Source organism: Melospiza georgiana, chromosome 17, assembly GCF_028018845.1.
Source record: "Melospiza georgiana isolate bMelGeo1 chromosome 17, bMelGeo1.pri, whole genome shotgun sequence".
NCBI lineage: Eukaryota > Metazoa > Chordata > Aves > Passeriformes > Passerellidae > Melospiza > Melospiza georgiana.
Genome location: NC_080446.1, coordinates 14,974,451 through 14,997,504, shown reverse-complemented (window position 1 = coordinate 14,997,504; position 23,054 = coordinate 14,974,451). Strand labels below are relative to the sequence as shown.

At 38.7% G+C, this 23,054-nt stretch overlaps 1 protein-coding gene across 11 annotated transcripts in view; it reads left to right on the top strand.

Annotated features, from left to right (window-relative positions):
• PHF20 (PHD finger protein 20) overlaps positions 1-23,054 on the top strand; it is a 72,433-nt gene that overhangs the window by 30,141 nt on the left and 19,238 nt on the right. For 5 of the 11 annotated variants that reach the window (XM_058036541.1, XM_058036537.1, XM_058036538.1 and 2 more), the window contains 5 exons: positions 5,277-5,552; positions 13,866-14,045; positions 17,709-17,807; positions 19,543-19,704; positions 21,851-22,047. In XM_058036541.1, the coding sequence (XP_057892524.1) occupies positions 5,277-5,552; positions 13,866-14,045; positions 17,709-17,807; positions 19,543-19,704; positions 21,851-22,047 (914 nt within the window). The remainder of the gene's footprint in view (positions 1-5,276; positions 5,553-13,865; positions 14,046-17,708; positions 17,808-19,542; positions 19,705-21,850; positions 22,048-23,054) is intronic. The other 6 variants (XM_058036543.1, XM_058036542.1, XM_058036546.1 and 3 more) reach the window with 5 other exon arrangements.

Genomic DNA, 23,054 nt, shown 5'->3' with positions numbered 1-23,054 from the left:
AGCAGCATGACAGTGACAAGCGCCTCTAGGTGGGATCTGAAAATACCTCTGAAAATCTCCAATGGCTTCTCCTCTTATGGAGGGGTAGATATGTTGCAGAGCCCAGGCATGCGGTCCTAAAAATAGCTGGTGTTGGAGACTGGGAGCTGAATTAAATAATTTATGGATGATTATCAAGGGAACAGATAGGCTCCAGATAGAGTAACTGTGTGTCAGTTACGTTCATTAGTCTGCCATGTGTTTGAAAGAGATTTGGGTCTTGGGCAGGGGGCAGAGTACATTGTTCGAGAGTAGGTGGTCTGTGTGGGAGAAAAAGGTGTCTGTTGCATGTGAGATTCCCATGAAGTACAGCATGGAAGTTAGTCATTGGTAGCTTTGCATATGTAGAACAAAGGCAGTATTGTAACCCAGTATTACCATTATAATTTGTCTGTAGACTTCAAATCTAGTCACTAAATGAGAATGAATTATCTTCCTGTAGGAGAATACTGTAAAACCTGTGTTTCCCTCAGTGTGATTTGTTAGTGTCATTTTGGCATTGTTGAGTAGTACATTCTGGTAGCACAAATTTTATGTTGCATGATCCTTAGGAAGAAGGTTATTTTTATAGCATTTGAATATCAGGAATTTTTAAGGACACAAGTAGTCCTTTTAAAGGATATTTTTCTAGTCACTGGTTGGTGGATGATTCAAGATTAATAGTGGTTGCAGACATTTATAACAGCAAACACAGTCTGGAGTCTTCCTATGACTGAGATGTTTTAAAATGTAACATGTTCTGAAAGGGCAATATAGCACTGTTTGTCAAAAATGAAGTTCCTCTTAAAAAAGCTTCACCAAAATTCTGAATAATTACATGTACTGAAAGATTAGAATCCTGTTGTCCTGGCTTTTGGCACCTCTGATGACAAAGGGACCAGAAGTGGTGATCAGAATTTAGCTAAATCAAGCTGTCTTTCCAAAAAATATGTAACAGTCACTTGGCAAATTTTTGCAGCCAGTTAAAGGTCTGCATACATCTGAAAGCAAGCATTTCATAGCTGTTCTTATGAATTTACTCTTAAAAATTCCTTTAAATTTAAAGGTGAGCTGCCTTTGCTTTGCACACATGCACTATCCTGTTTGTAGTTGTATTTGCTAGCACTCTTGAAATTACTTATTTGCATAGACATGCATCAGGGATTCTATTTGCCTTATACTTACACCTGCTTTTCCGATTTTGTTCTGTTAGCTTTGGGTTTTAGTTAGGGAGAAGCATAAGCCCTTTTCATCAGTTTGAAGGAGCTGCTGTTTCTCCTGCAGCTCGCCTCAGTAGGCTTTAATCCCTTCACAGTAGTGTGAAAGTTGTATTTTTGAGCCTAACAAGATACAGTAGGTAAGTGAGTGCATTGTGCCCTGCTCACCTAAAGGTCCCTAGGGTGGAGCACCTCAGCCTGATTGCAGTGTTTCAGTTACAGGTCAAAGTACAGATAAAGCCTTCACATCCCCCCCACCTGGCCCCTCCAAAGGTAAGTTGAGGTGTGAGTGGTGCGCTGCAAGGCTTATGTACTTTACTACCCACTGCAGGCTGCTTTTATTGGTACCAATTTATTTCCAGCACAGGGGGAAACTGGTGAGTGGAGTGACATAAGAAATACTGTCTTGAGTAGTTCTTGCAATGCCAGGTAATGTTAGAGCTCAAAACCCCATAAGTTTATAAATATGTAATGATCAGTGATTATTGATGCTGTTATGTATTTCTTACACCAGGCATCTGCTTCTGTGGATTCTGGATGCACTGGAAATTCTTGGATGCTGTCCTTGCCTAAATTAGCTTGAGAAGAGCAATTAAGCAAGATGGTTTTTGTTTCACAACTGAGATATTGTGAGGGCTTTGGAAAATAAAGGAAGAAATGTAATTTGAGAGCTGAAATGATGAAACACTTGGTGAGCTCAGGAAAAAACAGCACAAGATTTCAGAAGAAATAAGTTGAATGAAATAAGTAATTAGTGAGGACACTGCCCAGTGTGAAGTGGTCCAAAGCGCAGTGTGAAAACTGTCAGCACAAGCATGTTTGTTACCATGACCTGTCATGAAGATAATGTGTCAAAGAACATGAGTTTTAGAGAGTTCCAGTGTGTTAAATTAAACAGCAAGTGAAGAAATAACTTGATTTTCACTTAGTATTTCTTTGGAGACCAGGAAATAGAAAGTGAAGGTCTCCTCATTTTAGCCAGCAGTTGTATGTGGAAGTCTAATAGCTCGAAACTGCAGTAAAGCCATCTTTAAGTGGGGAAAAATGGAAAGAGTTCTTTGCACTGCTGCTTCTTGGATTGTTTACCAGGATGTTGCAGGAGGTGCCACAGGATGGCAGACCTTCAGTCAAGGTACAATGCTGCTGCTAGTATTCCTGTCCCAGCAGGAGTCATGTCAAAGAGAGAATTGGTAATGGTGTAAAAACACCTCTGGTGGACTTGGAAACTTCACACTATGCATCTTACAGTGAACTTACTGCTGAACATGGTCATAGCTTGACCCTTGGATAATTCAGCCCAGTGAAAAGTGAGAATGGTTGCTGATGGGAACACTGAAGGAATGTTTTGCTCTGTAGTGAAGCTTAAAGGACACAGTGATGTTTGACCATGAGTATCTGTGCTTAATGTTGTAATGGCTGACTGAAAAGCAGGCGAAGAGTTTGAATTTTGATTATAATAATGAGAGAAATAGCAGGTGTTAATTTACCATTCATTTTCCTCTGTACTCATAGAAAATAGCCACCAAGCTGCTCTGTAAAGGCAGTTGCCTGAAAATCTGAAGACAATACGCCAAACTTGTTTCTCTAGAAACCAATTTTAGTGTCATATGTTGTGAGCAAAAATTCTGTGTGTAAGGACGGTAGCTGCCCCTTTAGGTGTTGGTGTAGGATGTTATTTTCAGAGTGTCTGGAGCAAGGACTCTCCAGAGGCTACCCTGGGTGGCAGCATTGGTTGTCGGTTTCCTACTGTGCCTGGGTGATAGGGAGTTCTATTGTGCTACTTGTAAAGAAGGAAAATGTAGTGATGGGAATGATTGAAGTTTTGTTTCAAATTTTGTGGGATCATCTATATTTTTATTAGTCTGAATACATTCCTTTTGCACACTGCAGTAAGTTTTTTGTCTGCTTCCTTTCCCTTTGCCCCATGTCTTTGTTATCCCTATTTCTAACTTTAGCTAATGCAATCCTTTCATTTTCTAACTTGTAGCCGATCAGTTAGAAGCCATTCCCTCTATCTTCTCCAGAATCTGTCCAGCTCAGTGGGGAGAACAAGTGCTCTGAGCTTGGATGTGGGGCCTCATCCTGACAGTTGTGTGATGGTGTAATAGTTTCCCTTGTCATCTTTGTAATGTTTTTTTGTTAGGTCTTTGGACCCCATTACTCCCTTCTGCTGCAGTTGTTCCAGTTGTTTTCCAGCTCCGTGTTGGTTATTAAGTAGTAACAAGTTCTCAGCATCTATAGTCCCAAATGCTGGTTTTTTTCATTTAGAGTCAAGAGAACCTTTCTATGTTTGCTTTCACTAAACCCACAGGCCATTGCACTGAGCCTTCCTGAAATACTTTTTCATTCTTCCTGAATGCAGCTTTTGATGGTCTGCAGTATATTTTGATTTTGGTATTGGCAAGCTTCATCATTCTGCAAGTGTGAGTCTGGCTTTGCTGCAGTCTTATTGAAGTTCCTGTCAGCATGTTCTTAATGTGGCTATGCCAAAGTGTCTTCCTCCTGGTCATTACCACTGTGAAACACCCAAAACTAGTGTTTTTCTTTATACTATTTTGTTCTCCAATTTCATTGCATATTCCTTCTTTTAACCAGCTTGGTGTTGCATATGACTTAATCTTTCCCTATGCATTAGGGTACAACTAGTTGTGTTTTCTCTGTGTTAGAGATTTGTTTGTACACAGTACTTAAAGGCTGGATGTGCCTCAGAACATAGATGTTTCAGATGCTTCTCTGCACTGTGACAACATTTAAGTCTGCTGCTCAGTAACACCATTTTTGTTACTGCATGCTGAAAACTTGGAAACAAGCTGTACTGTGTTTTTACTCCAGGATCATGTTGGCACTGCCTTTAACACTCCTTCTGTTCAAAGCCTTATTGCACTTACAGGAAAATCTTATTCTTGTTCATAGTGTTTCTGGGTGCTTTTATCTCCTGCTTACAGCTACTTCTAATACAGTGTCTTAATTTTTACTCGTGTGCTGCATCCCTTCAGTTTTAGTCATGGTTGCTAGGTTTGGGTCTTGCAGTTAAACACTGTTTTCTTAATCCTGAAAGTCAAAAACTCTTGTAAAGATGGAAATAACACTTTTGTACTGGCAAAACGAATTAAAATTGGAAGCTGGAATTTTTTAAAATGATAGAGGGATTTTTGGATGCTGTGTTTGTATTAGTGATGGATAATTGCGTAGATCTGTTTAGATCTGTTTCCTCATTTTTACCTCTCGTGTTGTATTGAGTACAGATACTGGTGACAGTAATCTGATTTAGTTCAAAATGTTTATTTTGTATGTTTCTTAGAAAAAATATGAACTAAAAGTTGCTGAAATTCATGATAGATACAGCCCTGGGTTGCAGACCAGTGCTCTTTGGAATAGTTGCCTTAAAATGTTCTTACATTTGAATCTTTAGGCTTTCCTTATTTTTTTGAGAAACTAACTAAGTATAGCTCATAGGGAACATTTTGTAACAGATGCAAGCAATTTTGTGTTTCATTGCTACTTAAAAATTGAAATAAATTTCAATTCTACTTTTAAAATGTTCTAACATATTGCTTCTATTGTCTTTGGAAATAACCAGGCTTTGGTGGCAAAACTGTGCACCCAGAAAGCAGGTAGCAAAATAATTGTAAGCAGAGAAGCAGAACGGTTTTCTTGCTTTCACCAGAGATGTGAATAGTTGTGAACAAATAATCTTTAGTATTTGGACATAGGGATGTAATCTCTGTGTGATTCAGTCTTCTATCTTCAGGGGCACTATACAGTGAGATCAGCTGTTGGGCAAAGACTCAGGGAAACAAAATATTTTAACTTATTCATAAACACAGTGGTGTCATGACAACTGGATTTATGAGCAATCTAGGGTAGAGTTTTCCCTTTAAAGTTACTAATCTTGAAGGCAGATAAGGCATTAACATTTTATTTCTAGCATTTCATAGCTAATGTGTGTGAATGCATGCTTCTTTTTGCTGTTGAAGTTTAGGAAACCATTTGGGAAATATAGCATATGCATGGGGCAATTTATCTGTTTTGTTCTTACAGTAACAAAACCTTGTAGGAGAACAGATTTTCTTGCATCAAAAAAAGCTGCAACTGTTGACCAAGATCACAAGTTTAGATGCAAGTTCTTGGACTGTTCAAAATCCTTCCGCAAAGCCAAGTTATTGCATTATCACATGAAATACTTTCATGGAGTGGAGAAGGCTGCAGAACAGCAGAACACTGTAAAAAGAAATATTCAAACCAGAGCTTCTTTGGCTTCTGAAAAAGCTAATCAAGAAAGGTCAAAAAGAGGACGGACCACAGCTGGTTCACTGTGTAAGTATGGTATTGATCTCTTTCTTTTTTAAACAGCAGCAGTCAGGACAGACAGAAAATACCAGAAATCAATTTTCTTTTGGGATGAAGGAGTCTCTTTCAGGGCTGTGTCTTAGCATGTTCCTGTGTGGAGAAGAAGCATAATATGTGTGCACATCATGTTGTAGAAAGATATGAAGATGTTTCTTCTAGAATTCAAGATCATTTTCTGGTAAAGATCCCACTGTGCAGCTTCTCTTATTTTTCTGTAGCAGCTCACTTGCATATTAAACCTCTGTTCCCTTTTAAAAACCCCATTTCCCTGAATTTCTGACTTGATTTTTATTTTTCTCCTGGCTTATAAATAGTATTCGTTTGAGACCTCTGTCCTTTTCTATATTAGGGAACGGTTTGGCTACCTCCAGTTCTCTCCTATTTCTTCCGTATCTTTAGATTCTGACTTTACTTATCTGTACTTTACTGCCTTCAAGCACATACCCGGCTGGAAATCCAGTATGATTTTCTGCAGTATTTACTATTCTGTGTCATGAAAAATCATAGTATTTACGAGTGCAGTTGTTTCAGCTGTGCTTGAAAAAGATCTTCACGCAACAGATGGTCAGTGGAAAGGGATAAAAACTTACTGGTTAGCCAAGAAAAAAAAAAAAAGTAAGTTTTAACTGCTTTGCAGTCTGCAAAATCACATTCACTTCTGCTTCACCCTCATTCTCTGAAGCACTCTCTGCCTGGCATGACACCAGAGTGGCAGTCTGGGTCTAGTGTTAACTGCAGTGGTTGTTGGTAACCTGTCCAGACTTGGCGCTTGTGGACTGATGTTGCTGTGTACTTCAAGTCCGTAAAAGTAGTCATGTCTGTCTTCTCATTGAGCCTTTTTTATAAAACCCATCTTTCTCCTTGCTGAATTCCCTAACGTCTTTTGTCTTTGCCGTTCATCTTTTGTTAATACGTTGTTTAAGAACTACAAAGTATTGCAAGTTGCTCACAGAACTCTAGCTCACTACAGGAGGATATATCCTGCCTTGCTTTGCTTTGTGGCTGCTTTTCTTAAGAGTCTAGAAAATGAATTTTCATTTGAGGTGCTACTGCTTGTTCCTAGCAAGATAAGTGTGACTTTACACACTGTAACTACATATGAACCCCAAATATTTCTGTATCTTTAAATAATGCAAAGGCATAATCTTGGATTAGGAATGCATTAGGATGTAATGATTTGTATTTGTACTGTACTCTGTATGCAGCTTAATTGAACCCAAGTGTTGCCTGGAGAAACATACCTGAGATAGGCATGGTGTGAAGACTGGCTGCTGACAGCTGCAAATTGATCAAAACAGGCTTTGTGCATGTCATGGACTTTTCAATAACCAGACTTCTATTTGGCTCTTTTGAACTGTGTAATTCTCTTTGATTTGAGCAGTTGTTTTGTTGTGATTGTCTTGAATGCACTGATTAGTGATTCATCATCTTGACCCTTCCATTTATCCTTTCCTCCAAGCGCATACAATCAGATGCACCATCATCACTTGCAAGTAATTCCTTGTGGAGCTGAGGTGTAACTGTATTTGCTTTTTTTAAGCCTCCACCCCTCTAATTGCCCATTTGTGGATGGATGCTTTTCACCTGGATCATTTCCATTATGTACTCCATAGCAGCTCTCTGCACCGAGTGCCTGGGGTGTGCTCACAGCAGTCGAACTTTGCATCAAGGTGATTGGCGGGGGCAGGTGGGGTGTAAAGTTCTCAAGTCACCTTCACAGTTGAAGCCTGCTGTTGTGGAGCTATAGTACATTTTTTCTTGATGAGGAAAGACAATGTAATTATATATTAGTTATATGTCTGATACTAAGTGCCATTGTTTTCCAACTCAGTGTGTTCTTTATGACTCTGATGTTTGTTTGGTGGTGCTACACAGTTGAAAGCAGAGTTCATGAGATTCATGAGCTCTTACTTTGATGTTGTATTTGAAGTTCTGTTCTTTGCCCAAATGGCATCTATAGAAAGCCTGTCTTCTAGGCAAGACCTTCTGTCTACTGAGCACTTATGCCACCTTTTCAAAAGGCTTTTCAGGAGGTACTGCTTAGAGTGAAAGCTTTTGAATCCATAATTCAGTCTGGTATGTGATGGGTATATTTTCATCTTTACTATCCTTTCGTGAGCAAAAAAATCTGCTGTTTAAAAAGAATGTATTTAAATCATTTTACCTTTTGGTACAAATGTGATTTTCTTGTACTTCACTATATTAGGTCGATTTTAGTGGTTAAGAAAAGGTGGCAATTTCTAACAGATAAAAATTTCAGCAATCATGATTTTTGTTATTCTATAAAATTTAAGATGCTCTTGCTTTAGGAGCTTTGTCACACTTGTCTCACAAGTTTTATTTTAGACCTCTGGAACTCCTTACTCTTTATGCTGCACATAAAATAAATGGTGGGGGTTGTCTGGTGCTGGATTTAAAGTGAAAATACTGCTTCTAAAGTTGTAGGGGAACGTATAAAATTGAGAACAGTTGCAAAACCTTTTCTTTGCAGTGCTTAAAATTAAAATTTTGACACAGAGAAAAGAAGATGGATGCAAGTGGTCTTCAGTAACCATGTTGTTAAATTTGGGAAAGAACAATTCAAATATAGTTGCTTTAAAATTTCCCATATGTAAGTTGTGTTACTTGACATTGGAATCAAAGCTGGAGTGAGTGGGAAAGGTTAGTGTGGGACTGATTTGAACTGTCTCCCCCTCTTTCCAAAGAAGGATCTTGCCTTTGCAGTAGCAAAATTGACCGATAGGTCTCTATATTCTGTAGTTGCTCTGAGCAGAGAGGAAGGTACTGCCATTGCTTCCAGCTTGTATTTTACATATGCCTTACAGAATATGCCTAAACAGAATGACTAGGATTTCATGGCTACTGGATATGTTCAGGCAATACCTTTCTTAAATTTATCAGAAAGTAGTATGAGGTCATTATGATGAAACAGCTCTTCCCCCGAGTGCATGTTACAATACTTACCTCCTTGAGTTGTTGCTGCTTTTGGTCTTCAGGAAAGAATTGTCCTTACATAGAAGAAGGCAGTTGATGTTATGTCCCCCTGGGCTAGAGGAGATGCAGGTATACCTGCCCTCAGCTCTCAGGCTGCATTATACCTCAGGTGCATTGCAGAGCCACCTGCAGGCCTCTGTTAGGAGAATTGAGATCTGTAGAAAATATATGTGGATGTTTAAGCCTAAAAGAGGCTTTTTGAGTCTGGGCTGCAGATGACTTCAGTGTTGGTCTTAGATGAAAGAGTTGCTTAGATTTTGTGCTAGTTCAAGAAGAGATGCTCTATGAGAATAATTGGTATCTGTGACAATTTATGTCAGCTGCTTATTGATTGTTCTGTGCATCTGTACTCCATTTTTTTTATTACAGCATTCTTAGTTGGAAGGGACCCACAAGGATCATCAAGTCCAACTCTTAAGTAAAACTGAATTCTGTGCCCATATACATTAACCTTAAGACAGGTTTCTTTCTTTGTGGTCCCTTCTCTTTTGCTGCAGAACCCCTTAGTTTACTGTTAAAGTACATCATCCCATACTGTGACTTGTACCCTGCAGACACTGTGAACAATTTTCTCTGAAGGTATCAGTTGTCTCTTTCAAATATGTCTGTCTGTCCATCCATGTTGTTTTGTATCAAGTGCTTGCAAAAGATTTTTCTTAATAAAGATGGTTGTTTCCTGACCTATAAAAATGTTTTTTTCCTGACCTAGACCACTCCAAGGGCATGAGGCATAGAGTAGTTTCATTTCTTTCTTTGTTACCTGCAAGTCACAATTTTGACATCTTGACTTGGAGTTTTTCTGTCTTGGTGACTCATTTTTTAAGTGAAATCTGTCCATTTGGAGATTTGCTAACATATAGTTAATGCCTTTGGGCTGAACATATGTTCTGAAATCCAACAGTCAAGACTTGCGTGCTTGCACAGCTGATGTGTCCCCATGTCATACTATGGTGAAGCTCTGTACTTGCTGGATGCTGAACATTTCTCAGGAGACACAAACCTCATGAACAAGTAGGGGAATTGGTAATGGAAGTGCCATCTGAGGTGATTTGTGTGCTCTTAATAGCTACTTAGTACTGGTGTCAGCACAATTGTACTGACAAGATCTCATGAGTTGATACCCATTGACTCCTAGGACACAGTTTAGCCCCTCTCAGGAGTTTTGGTAATAATGGAGCCAAAGTCAGTTTTGGAACTTCAAAAGCACTGTACAGTATTAGGCTTTGATTTGGAGTGTGGGTGTAGTACAGTAGCCTCAGTCTGGCAAGTCGCTCCCACTCTTGGCTCTCCTGTGTTCCTTGCCATGAGGAAGAAACCAAAGGAAGAGACCTGCAATTTTTAGTCTGCCTACTGTAAAAAATCTGTCCTTATGTGGAGTCCATATAAATCACTTAAAGAAAGAAAAAACGTTTTGTCAGTAGATTTAAATTTTTTCACATAACCTCATTTTTAGAAAATTCTGCCTACTCAGAGTTAATTACCGTATGTCCTGTTAGTGTATAAACGATTCCATCCATGAATTCTTTACTTGAGTAAAAAAAATAGGTATTTTGTCCTTACTTGTGTTACTGATGAGAGCTGAATTGTGTGTGAGTGGAGTTGGCAAACTTGTTTTGACATCTTAAAATATCTCAGGCATCTGGTTGTCTCTAACAGCTGTTCACAGGCAAACCTCTGGCCTGTTGTGTAGTGATTGCAAGATTAATCCTTTGGGAAACTTTCCTATATTCTCTTGATTCTGGCTGACTGATGCCTCTTTGCTAGGCAGTGGGTGTGCATGGTGATCTACAAATGTGGGCTTTTTCCTTGGAGCCAGGAAAGATCTACGTAAACACCCTCTGTGTTTGCAGAGTTGCTGGTTGTATTTGGCTTATCAAGACAGTACTGCATTTGGTTTCTGGGGAGTGGCTGGAAGTCAAGATGAAACATGATCTCTCAGTTCTTGAAAATACCACTGGAAGTTCTCAGCAAATGATCTCACAGCTGTGGATGGTACCTTTGTCTGATTCACATACTTGGGAATGCAGTCTCTGCTTCCTGTGAATGCTGAGTTATCTTCTTACCTGGGGTCCTACATCAGGGTTCCAGGGGACAGAAAGCTACTGCCTTGTCTGTCACTGAACCTCGATGTGTTTAGTAGTAAGTTTTCTAAAGCTCTGTCTGTGTGGTTTCTGCATAGTTGAGGTAATTTCACATTTTGGGTTTGTATGTGTTTCTAAGATCCTTCACAGCTTCTGGGTCAGCTCTTGGTACGACAGAGGATACTTCTTCCAGGCTTAGGAGAGAGAGGCCTGAAAGAACTTCATGGAAGAAGGCTGGAGGCAGTTAATCAGCAATCCTGTTCATCTCCAGTATCAGTGAACATCCCTCCTGTCCTGTTAGTGATATTCAGCGTCATCTGAGCTGGAAATTAATCTGCTCTGATCTTTAATCACAACATTACTGTTCAAGGACAATGAAAGTGACATTGTCCAGGGTGTCAGGGAGGCTTTTTGTGCCTTTTGTGGTTTCCCTGAGGTGGGACACAGGTGTTGTATGTGTCTTCATGGAGCCTGCACAAGCAGCTTTAGGAAACACTTAGGGATGCCCTGTGTACTCCTCATAGGAATCTCTATGAGCATGGTCCTGCTGTCACTGCAGCCTCACAGCCCAATGCTCTGTGACTGGGTGGAGGCAGAGGAGTAGGAAACCTTCTGGAGGGTTAAGGTTGGCTTGGGGAGACCAGAGAATGGAAACAGGTGGCACAACTCTGCAGGCGGTACTAATGCAGAAAATCCAAATGTGAGAAATGTGCAAGTTTTAAAGTCACATGCCTAAATATAAGGTCTTAGTTGTGTTTGTTATGAATAATTGTTCTTTGTTCTTTAGGGAATGATTTTATAAACTGACCTGAGTTATACTACAAAATGAAGAGGAAAAAGAACACTTTAGTGTGGAAGGCATGTAAGCTTGTATCTCCATGGCACCAGTTTTAATATTTGCTGTCTCGAAAGTTTAGGATAAATTTCCAGGTTTAATCTCATCATCTCAAATTTATTCACAACTTCTAAAATGTATTCAGAGTGCTCAGAGATCTTGTAGACCCTCTAAACTTTCTTTTCAATGGAACAAAGATGTTTCAAAACCTAGCATATTTGTGTCTGTTACTGGGGGGAAAAAAAAGAAAAGCATCCAGTGTACGATAGAGTACCATGACCCCTCCCCCAGGACAATGTTACAGCTTGCTGAGAAATCTTACAGAAATAGATTAACCTGTGTGTCATAAAAGACAGCATGTATTCTTGGCAAAAATCTCCTTGAAGTTAAATCTCACAAAGCTACAAAAACCCAGTGGTCATGAAATACAATTTTGGTCCACCAAGGTCCTGTGTGCATCTGTGTCAGCCCACAGGAAGCTAAGAGGCCTTGTGCTGTTGCAGACTGCTAGGATTAAGGTGGCTGTGGTGTTCTAAAGTGTTAATTCATGGGATTGAGTTGAGCTGTTGGGCAAGGGAAAGTTAGGAGGCCTAAATGAAGGCTGTAAGGTGTGTACGGATTTTTGTATTGTAATTTTGAGTTTCACTGATATGGTGTTTTGTAAATATTTTGGAAAATTATTGCAGAGTAGACAGTTAAGAAAGCTGCAGAAAATATTGTTAGTGTGACTTTTCACCCTGTACTGAAATACACCATTTGCATTTCATAAACTTTATTAGTGTGCTGGTGTTCCCAAAGAGACTATGTAGTACCTGAATCTTAGTTCTCAGCTACTGTGTACTGTGGGAAAAGTTTTCATCTGAAACTTTTCTTCCTTTGGTTTTGTCATCTGAACTGATGATATCTTGACCCCTAGTCATGGGACTCCTCAGAGGAGCAGGAAGTAAATACAGACTTGACTTAAAAACAAACAAGTAAATAAAGACAGCACCAAAAACCCCAACCAAACAAAAAATTACCAAAAAAATTGCCTGTCTGGACAAAAGGCATCTTTTAGAGGATCTTGTGTGGTAATTGGGTTTTGGTTTAATTTCTGTGTTTTGTGGCTGCTGTAGATCACTAGGGCAGTAGACTAGAAGATAAGTTTGATTGTGGAAGTAGTTACAAGTGGCTTTTCTTTTTTTGTTTGGAGTTTTTTTTTTCCTTTCAGTTCCAACTTCCTAGAGAGAGAGGACCAGGGAAAATGTCATCAGATTTCTGCCTCTTGGAGTTTCTTTTGCTTGAAGAGATCCATGTGATTCTGAAAGCTCTAACAATGATATCTTTTAATGTGCCTTGCTATTTCTTCAGCTTGAAATGTTGATCAGGGCAGGGTGCTTGATCTAGTTTCTTCTCCTAAGTCTGCCCTCTGGGACTCTTTCCCTTTTCAGTCACTTTCAGGTTCTGCTCAGAATTGTTCTATTAAAGGTGTCTAAGTATGGCATGTTAATCTTCAGATGAGAAACAAGTTGCCTTTCTTATCCTCTGAACTTTTGAGATGCATATGATGATAGAACCAGATATTTTTGATAAATGTCAGCATCCTGTCACCTTAGCTACTGGGTCTCATTGACCAGGATACTTGATGTAATACTCCAAAACAAAATGGCAACTGGTCTTGTTTGGTCCGCTGTCCTATCTGCCATGCAGCTTTAGCTTTTATCACCTTCACCGCTCTCTTTCTGTGTCCAGGAGTCTTTTCAGGAGGAGTTGCTACTTGCAGTTAGGAGGAAGAAGCAGTTTGACTTAATTTAAATAAAATTGTAATCTCATATGAAGCCATGTCTGCATCTTGTGATTTTTATGAATTTCAGGTAGGGGTTCTGAATTCTTGCATCTCACTCTTCATTGAAACACTGTTCTTTCAGTGGTACGTATTTAAAAACTGTTCTTCCTTATATGTGCAGAGCTGCTTTATGCCACTTCTGTGTATGTTACAAAGCACACTTAGGAGAACTGGCTGTGGTTCCTCTAATGAAACCAACTAGGCATGTTTTCTCTTGAAGGAGCTAATAAAAATGACCCAACCTGTGTCTCTGCTGAACTGAACTGTTTCTGTTTTCATCTTTTCTCAAAAAAAAAAAAAGTCACAGTTTTTCTGGAAGAATAGAGATTTGGGAATGCGTGGACATCCCTTGTTTATTTTTGAAAGAAAAGCTCATCAGCAAATCCAGCAAAAACATTGGTGGTTTTAGCATTTTAGGGGTAGGACTGAATTGAGCAACGTCTGATCAGAAACATTCCACATGGTCTGTCGGAGCTGCTGCTGCTGAAATAGACTGACTTTGGAAAGTATTTAAAGCTTGGACTTGGTCTTTGTTCTGTTTGTAGATGCTCCTCTACACATAACCCTCAGGAGTACCCCATATAGAGATGAAAAAGTAGAAAAGAGAAGAACTTCAACTCCTGTAAGTGCACTAAATAGTCACCGACATTCTGTTAGAGACCAAACCAGGAACCACATAGCAAGAGCACTGCGGAGACCTCGGGAAAGAGAAAGAGTTCAACATGGTACGGCTTTTGGTTTAACATGGAAAGGAAAAAGTCTTGAGAAAGTTTTAAACATTGTAAGGAACTGATAATATTCTGTATACCTTTTTTATAGATGAGTAAATGGTTGGTTCTCACAATTAAGGGGTAAACATTATATATATGGTAAAAAAGTTTTATAAATGTATAGTTATGTGACTGCGATGTGCTCCCCCTGGTATGTGTTATCATTGGATGGTCTTGGTAATCCAGGGATTTGGGAAGGTTGGCTTTGTTACTATGGCAACACTTGACCTCCAATCAGAATGTAAGAAAGTGACTTCCACCACTGGATCATAAGGAAGGAGTTGACTGACAAGGCTCTAGGAGAGGCTAGAGATACAAAAGGTGAAGCATCCACCTTGAAGATGAGCCAGACATGTGGTGGGCAGCCATGAGGGCAGTTCCCAGGCCTGCTTTTACCTAGTCTTTGTTGTATTTTTGTTAAGGTTTAATAAACCCTTTAAATTTTTTTAAGTGAGCGGTTGTTTTTCACACCTTCATTTAGAGAGAGTAATTTTGTAAAAATGTATGGCATGAAATGTAAGCAGTGTTTTTTCAATGTAATTTTGTAAGTTTTCATGCTCTCTGCACTAAGGTTTATTCTGCCCAGTCAGTTGGTAATATTTATAGGATGTAAAAAGTACTAAAGTATTAAAGGTCATTAAAAGGTTGTAGATCTTAATTCTGTTAAACTCCCAGTTGCCCAAATCATTAAATATTTTAAGTAATCTTGTACCTACTGAGATACCTAAACTTAAAAGAGGAGGATGGGGGTGGGCATGAGGCACGATTACCTAGGGTGATATGTTTTGTATGGGGTTATTTTCAGTAGCACTTGACCACTTCTTGTAGTCAGCAATTGCTACTAAACATCTCTGAAGAACTTCATGACTTTGACTGTTCAGTGGTATCATGTAAACTCTGTTTATGCTGAAATCTGCTGTAGTATCCGTGGGTAACAGCCAGACGGGACGGGGGGATGTGTGTATACACACACATACGTTCATAGAAACAATACATATTAATAATAATATTTTGTATGTATAGAAATAATATATAAATCATTCCCAACATACTTCTAGATTACTGCATCACCACTTTCTTTCAGTAAGAAAGACCTTGAGTTGCAGTGATGAGGAAAACACAAACAAAATCTGAGGTTAGACTGCTGTATCTGTGACAGATGCTCTGTGTCCTGGAGATCACCTCCTTAGCTGCCTGTGTCTGTGGTGTCCTGTTGATCATAGCAGACAGACAGTACTTAGCATCTTGTTTATTCTTGTGCATCCCTTGCTGGCCTTCCTTGTAGGAAGGTCTGAATGAGGCCCATCAGTATCTCCTCACCATTCCTCACTCAGTGGGATGTGTCCTATGTGCAAGTGTGGCATTTAGAGATTATAATGAGCTTTCACAGTGGTGATGTGATGGAGGATGGTGAGCATTCATCCCAATTCTTATGAGTCTCTGCCATTCAAGGAAGTTGAAATCCTCTGTCTTTTCAAATAAACCCCAAACCATTAAAAATGTAGGGTTTTTGTGCTTAATTTCTATGATTATGTTTCTCAGTTTATCTTTCTGTTTGATTATGTGAATCTGTGAGGATGCTTATAACCTAGATAAGTCTCTCTGTCTGGTCTTATGTCAGTGAAAATTCATTACACTTCAGAGCACTTAGAAGAAACAGCTTTAAACAATGAGATTGTTTAGTACCTAGTTTTGGAAGATTCTAGTATAATACTCAAATACTTGTTCTTTGAAGATTTTTTCATGGAAACATGCATTAACTGCTGTGCATTTCAGAAGATAGCTCCACAAAGAAGTTTGCAAATATTTAGATTTAGATTTTTTTCAGATTTTAAGACATATGGGGAAGCTTACGGGGGCAAGGTGGATAAGGTGACAGTTTCTTTCATATTTATCTTGAATATTTTGATAGTGGTTGAGGAAGCTTCCCATGTGCCCTTGGATATCTTCAAACAAATCCAGTAATCTGATCATGTGAATTTGAATTTTCAAATGAAAATAAGGAAAATTTTCCTACCTCTGTTGAGCTCAGTTATTCTCTCTTTGCCCCTTGTGGAAGAATAAAATGGTAGAACTTTCTTGCATCTCTATGAGCAAAGAGAAGGGAATGGTACCAAGAGGATCCTGACCACTGGAAGTACAAGAGATGAGAACAGATGAAAGTAAGAAGGAAGTTGGAAGCACTGTGTTTGACACTTGAATATGCACCTTTTCCTGTTTTTTGTTTTGGTTTTTTTAATTTATTTTAAATTTAATTTATTTTTAAATTTTTAATTTATTTTTAATTTGATAATCCCTCAACACCAAGAGGTGGAACAAGGTGACTTTTGTGCTGCCAGTCCTGCTGCCAGGTGCCTGGTGTGGCCATGTGGGTGAGCTCCCTGAGGTGCCTTTGCTAACCTCATGCTAAGAGGGGCACAGAAATAGCAAAGTAGCAGGAAATCTTTGAGGACTCAGAGAGATGGGCACATGCAGAGCTAAAGTGTCTCCTGAGGACAAGCTATTAAGCTTGTCCTGCATGCTTACCAGAGCAGATTAAATGTGACTGCCATTTGCAATTTCTCACTGAACTGTTTGTGCCATAAATACTCAGCCGATGAATCGGGGACTTTACTGTTGACGTGTGAAAGGGGTTGATATAATATGCTGGTATTGCTGGTTTACTTTATAAATGGTTACAGACAACCTAGGGTTCTCAAATGGTTTGTGCAAGTGAAGATTTCTTGCAGTATACACTGTCTTCAAGTGCTTATTCAGATCTCTATCATCTGACATTGAAATAGGTTTCTGAATGGGATGGTGAGTGTCTAATCAGCCAAGCACTCTGAGAGCAGAGCCATTTTGAGATACAAGACATCCTTCCATAATAGGCATTGATTAATCTCTGAGTCAGGGTAATTTACATAAGGAACTGCATAAGTATCTAGAAATTGTGTGCTGGGACCTAAATCTGAAAGATAGGATGTAACCAAACACTGGGGCCTGGAAAGCAGGGATTTGTGTATATGCCCTTGCAATAGGCTTATACTGAATTGTGCATGCTCTGGAAGCATGCTTTGAGGATAGACTTAATTGACAGCTGTCAGTCATTCATAATTATGGTGTATTTTTAATCCCATAAAAATAGAATGGAGAACAGATGTTGAGAGAGTAGTTAAAGCCAGCTGAACCATTTTTACTCCATTTTCAATATAAATAAAATATTTGATTAGGGAACTGAACTAAAGTTTAGGGTTTTGTTCTGTTACAGTGCTAGTGAAATGTCCAGTCATCATAATTTAAAAAGTGGACATAACGAATCCCTCAGTTATTTTTATGATCTCTGAAGCATGTAAATAATAAGTGGGCACTGCTGTACATTTCATTTCTCCTACATGATGCTTGTATTTTGTTATGGGACAGTCAAATTAGGACTTAAAATAGATTATTCCAATTGAGAGCTGGGGAATTCTTAAAAGTAAGTTTTCTTCTTCTTGGGTTTATTGTTTTGTTTTGTTTTGTTTTTTTCAGGGAACTGGCCTTGATTGTCCAAAAGAATGGGAGGCTTTTAAGAACATTATGAAGTAGAATAAATGTATATATTTTTTTAAACTAATTTGGAATTTTGTCTAATTTCAGTTGTTAAAGGACATGAGAAGAACAAAGAAAGAAAATCCAAAGACTATGAAAGATCCAAGTCAAAGAAAAAGAAAAAAAAGAAAAAGAGATCTAAGCCTGGTAAAGTTCATTTTTCTTCTGTGGATGAAACTGGCTTCATTCTTTTGTTTTAGTACCTCCAAAAAATCACTTTAGATCACTTAAGATCAGGCATTGCATTTCAGCCTTTTTCTTCACTTAGCTTTTATTTTATTAAATAATTGATTTTAAATTGTGGTTGACAAGATAATCCATTTCCTGGTTAAGCTTCCTCAGTAATGCTGGATGGTGCCTTGTAATAGTGCTTGTAATGGCACAGAATAAATGTCACTCCTAAATGAATGTCAGTGTATAAGTCAGGCTTTTCCTTAATAAGTGTGCCTCTATGCAGGCTTTGCCCAATTAAGAGAGTGCAGATGCCCTGTGTCCTCTGGAACTGCTTTATGAATGCTGGAGTTTGCAAACTTTGAGTCCTTTTTTTCTGCTGTTAACCTTATTATTTCTTACACTTTCAATTTGAGGGGGAGTGGGCTGTAACAATGAGCCCAATTAAACCTGTCACAGCCTTAATTTCTTTCTTAAAGAAATTCTGTAGAGATTTAGTAAACGCCCAGTTTAAAGTCTAAACTCCAGCTGTGTCCCTCTTTCATGTCTCATAACATGCTGTTGCACTACATTAAAATGGCTGTAGTAGCAACATGTATTCTTGGTTTTGTCTGTGGAGGCTTGGGAATGCTTTCCTGGGGCCACTTCAAGCTTTGAATTTGAGACAGAGGCCCAGGTGTTAGAGGTAATGGATTCTTCGCTACTGAAAACACAGCCGATTCTGGAAAATTTGTTTGGAACGTTAAAGGATCAAGTGTGACAACATCCTCTGTTATTGATGGGGATACAGCATACTTCAGTCTGCTAGGCATCGTTTGTGAAACTAGATCTCCCTAAGGAGGAGTTTCTGAGATAGAAAATTCTCTGATTGCTGCCATGAATAGGGCAAGCTATCAAGAGAGTGGATTGGAAGAACCATAGGCCAAGTCACTTAGAATTGTACTGCAACAAATAATTTTAATGAATTTCTGATTGTATGGTGCCTCTGTAGATATAATCTGTAGATTTATGCACCAAGTCCCCACAAGCCACCTGTCAGTCTGTCATTGGGTTTTAAGATGTTGCATGCCTTTTTTTGATGTTGACCTTACGGGAATTCAGTCCAGAGCTGTGAAGATTTTTTCCAGGTAGCTGGAGAGTGCTGCTTGTAACTTCAGCCAGCCTTGATTTATATCCAATGTAGGCCTCACAGGGGAGCTATTCAAGGTGTTTTCTTCACACACTCTTAATCTGGGCTGGTCCATCTGTGCATTCTGTTCCATGCATAGACTAGGAAAGCAAGTGCTTTCTATACGCTTTGAAGTCTGTGAGATTAGGGAATGTGTATAACCTCATGTGAGTAAGAGTGGGATGTGAGGGGGAGGTCTCCAGCTAGTGGTGCTTGTGTGAAAGTGCCTGTAAAGCAAAGGTATTTGTACACCTACTCAGTCTGAAGAATAGTTGGCCTGGAAAGGCTGGTCACTTAGACCTTTATCACTTCTGACAGCAGTAAACAGTGACTGAGCAGCATAAAATTGTCTGGTTCAGAAAATACCTTCTTGCCTCTGGAAAGCTTGCACATCTTGCAGCAGCATCATGCAGTCCCAGAGCTCCAGCATACTGGGAACTGGCTCAGTGAGTTACACATTTCTGCTGTGGGCATGCATGGTGCTGTTTCTTCTGTCAACTTTTTTTGACCATAGATTTTTAATGATTTACTACAATTTTACAGGGTATTCGGGCACTGGGGAGAACACAGATATCTCACAAGAGCTTTCACCTGAAAAATCAGTTATCACAAAATCTAATTCTTCAAGTAAATCATTTGCTCACCCAAGCACCTTGCTTCACTGCACTGATTCTGGACAGCATAAGGGAAGATCAAAAGCAAATGGTGAGATGACTTTCCTCTCTGGCTTTCTAGTTCCGTCTTTCATTACCAGTAAATATGTGAGCAGCACTAACATATTTGAAAACTGGTTCTTATTGTATAAATTTGGCTATTCTTACTCAGGGCTGTGTGTGTTTCTTTCCCCCTGCTTGACAAGACTGGACCCAGTTCATTTGCCTGAGCTTGATGTTGCTGCTTTTTACTTTGGCTTTACTTTCATATACACTTCAAGACTGTTGCCCTTATCTCAGAAATTAAACTCATTTTGCAGGGTTTTTTTTCAGTGCCTTATTAACTCCTAAAATAACTATGTTACAACTTAATTTTTTCATATTTCCAAAAGTTTCTACAATGTAAGAACTCCTTCAGAGTTAAAAGTGGGTGTTTTGCGCGCTTGCTGTGTTCAAGAGACCATTGGGTGTGGTGATGTGTAGTTGTGTTGATACAGAATGAATATGCTTATAATGACTTTCTGAGCTTCATAAGAGAAGCTCTTGAGTACTGTTTATTGATGTCTTCTTCATAGTACTTCATACACACAACCCTTGAAAATCTGGCTGCTGTGTACCAGCTTTCATTATTCTCAATGTCTTGCTCCGTGTTACTACTTACTGATACAAGCTGGTACAATAAAAAAGATAAATGTTTGATTTTTCTCTTCTTAAAAGTCACAGATTTGAAGAAAATAGAAAATATAAGACAGCTTGATTCTGTACAAAAAAGAATTTGACGTTCTTGTATAGATACATTGTTGAGAACAGTTTGAGCTTGTTTTGAGTGTTTTTGTTTCTTTTTGTTTGGGGGTTTTTGTTTTTGTTGCTAGTTTGTTGTTGTTTTGCATAACTTTCTTTGTTTTTAGACAAAAGTAAATTTTAGCTTCATTAAATTCCCCTTTATAAGTGAAACAGGAAACGTTAAAAACTACTGAAGTGCAAATAGTGGTAATGTCTTGAAACACGTTTTGCAATCTGAGCAGTTGTGTTTCTGGAGTATATCAACCGTATGACATACAGTTCAGTAGCTTGGCCATCTTTCATCCTTTTAAAATTGTTTTGTTACTTTTTGCATCTGCAGAATTTGTGCCTAGATAAACAAGATCTGGTCTAAACAAAAGTGAAACTTGTGTAATGTGGAAGTGCAGTGTGCCCATCCTGTCACTTCCACTGTACTTTAGGAAAGAGTGTCCTAGTTCAGAGGTGGAACAGAACTTTTAAACATGAAAATAAACTATAGTGTTGGGTTCTCACCCTTTGACAACAGATGCTTCCCCAAAAAATACAGTTTATGCCACAGACCAGGAGTTCTGTTTTTGCGTTCTATGAGCTAAATGATGAAAGTAGTTATACTCACGGTAGGTGAGACCCCACCATTGTACTTAAGACTAAAATTTTTACCTTCCATTCCCCTCTAACTCATTAAATTATTTTCAAATAATTAAAATACCTCATCTTCTTCCTCTGACCCTCACATTCTATCCCCAGGGAAGATGCAGTTGTTGATTTAATATTATTGAGGTAAGATTCTCAATTCAGCATGCTGTTCAGTTAAAATTTTCTTGGCAGTTTTATTCAATCTAGGATGCACTAATGCTTCAGCTAAGTAGTGTGGGTGCATTCTGGAAGAATACTTTGTGCAGTACACTGCCTGTGAGTTTATAAATGCACCCTAAACAGAAGATTAAATTAAAATAATTTCTGAAGCAGGATTGAATTCTGTGTTGGACCTAGTATTTCTGTCATGAAAACATCACTTTGTGAGATTAAATGGTTCATAAAATAGAACCCTCTTGCCTCTTTTTGAGAGCTCTACACTAGAAGTGCCAAGTCACAATTCTGTACCAATTGCAGCAGCTAGCATGAGTCCTATTTGAATGTACAAGCCTGGTTTTGTTGTTTATAGTTTTGTCTGAAGAGACTTCATGCCTTGGTTTGAGATGCTGTATGCTGAGAATACAGTTTTAATGACAAAAGCTGTTAAGATGGATATTTTGAGAGAGCCATTAATGAGACTACTTCATTATGTAGTAACCTTCAATAAACTGTTAAAATTGCGGTATTCCTTAACTTGCAATGTGAACTCATGCTTTTTGGAATGTGTATTTGCATACTTGGGAAGAGATTTTGAGGGACCTTTTTTTATAATTACTCAGGATTTTATGTAAATACTTCTTGTACAGAGGATGACACCCTGAGTGAGTCATCTATGGATAGCTTGCCTTGGAGTGATGATGACTGCAGTCAGGATGTTGATGTAACCACCAACCCTGATGAAGAAGTTGAAGAGAGTGATTTTGAGATTGTTCGGTGTGTTTGCGAAGTAAGAGAAGAAAATGACTTCATGATTCAGGTATGAAATGGAGGGTAAATGCACATTTTAGTGAATGCAGTGGAAAGTGTCAGTAGAGAAACTTTTGTTTTGTACCTGAAATAATAAACTATTGTTGTCTTCCAAAAGCATAGCGTTTTATGAAGTAATCTGTAAGGGTGACTGCTCCAATAGTTAACTTCTGCTTCATAGTACAGTTTAGGATTTTTAATTGAAAGAAAGAGGGAACATTCACTCCAAGTAAAAAATGGTTGGTTTGTTATTTGAGAATTTTGTTAAACGTAGAAGACTTTCTTGATTCTGAGAACACATATTTGAAGAAACCTCCTTGGAAGTTACTTGCCTATTTACTTTGAGATGTTTGTAAATTATCAGAAAATCATGTTCCTATGAATTTCAAGAGGTGAAGTCAAAAAATCAATTACATTTCTTCATAATTTTTTGCTCTAATTAATTTTCTTTGAGTTTCCATGCTGTTTCATGGAACCTTGCTGTGGAAGGTATGATGCTTTTTCTCTTAGTGGTGAGTTTGCTTCACACAACTTTGTTTTAGTGTTGGATCCTGACAATGCAGGGCAAAAAGTAACTTATGAATTAGTAAGGAAGGGTGGAGTGATGGGCAGTGGTAAAGTGTAAGTAAATAGCACCAGACTGTACATGAAGGAAAAGGAGTCCGACAGTGGTGACCAAAGGGGGGTAGATACCCTCTGAGGAGATGGCTTACAGAAAATCACAAAGAAATAGCCTGGGAGTATAATTGGCAGAAGCAAGTTCAATACTAGGTTAGAATTGCAGGATGTAGGGAGCTGTCAACTGGCTCTGGATGCAGCCTATGGATGCCTTTCCTTTAGAGTTTCGTGGGCTAAGATTGCCTTGCTAGCTTGAACTAGTTTGGGTGGGCTTTTTTAGCATATTGCAAACTTTTAAACATTTGAATTGATTTGTGAACGAATTGGTCTCTGGAAGAGAGATGCAGATGAGCAGTATTGTGCATTCGTGGTGGGGATTGAGGTAATAGGAAATATGCT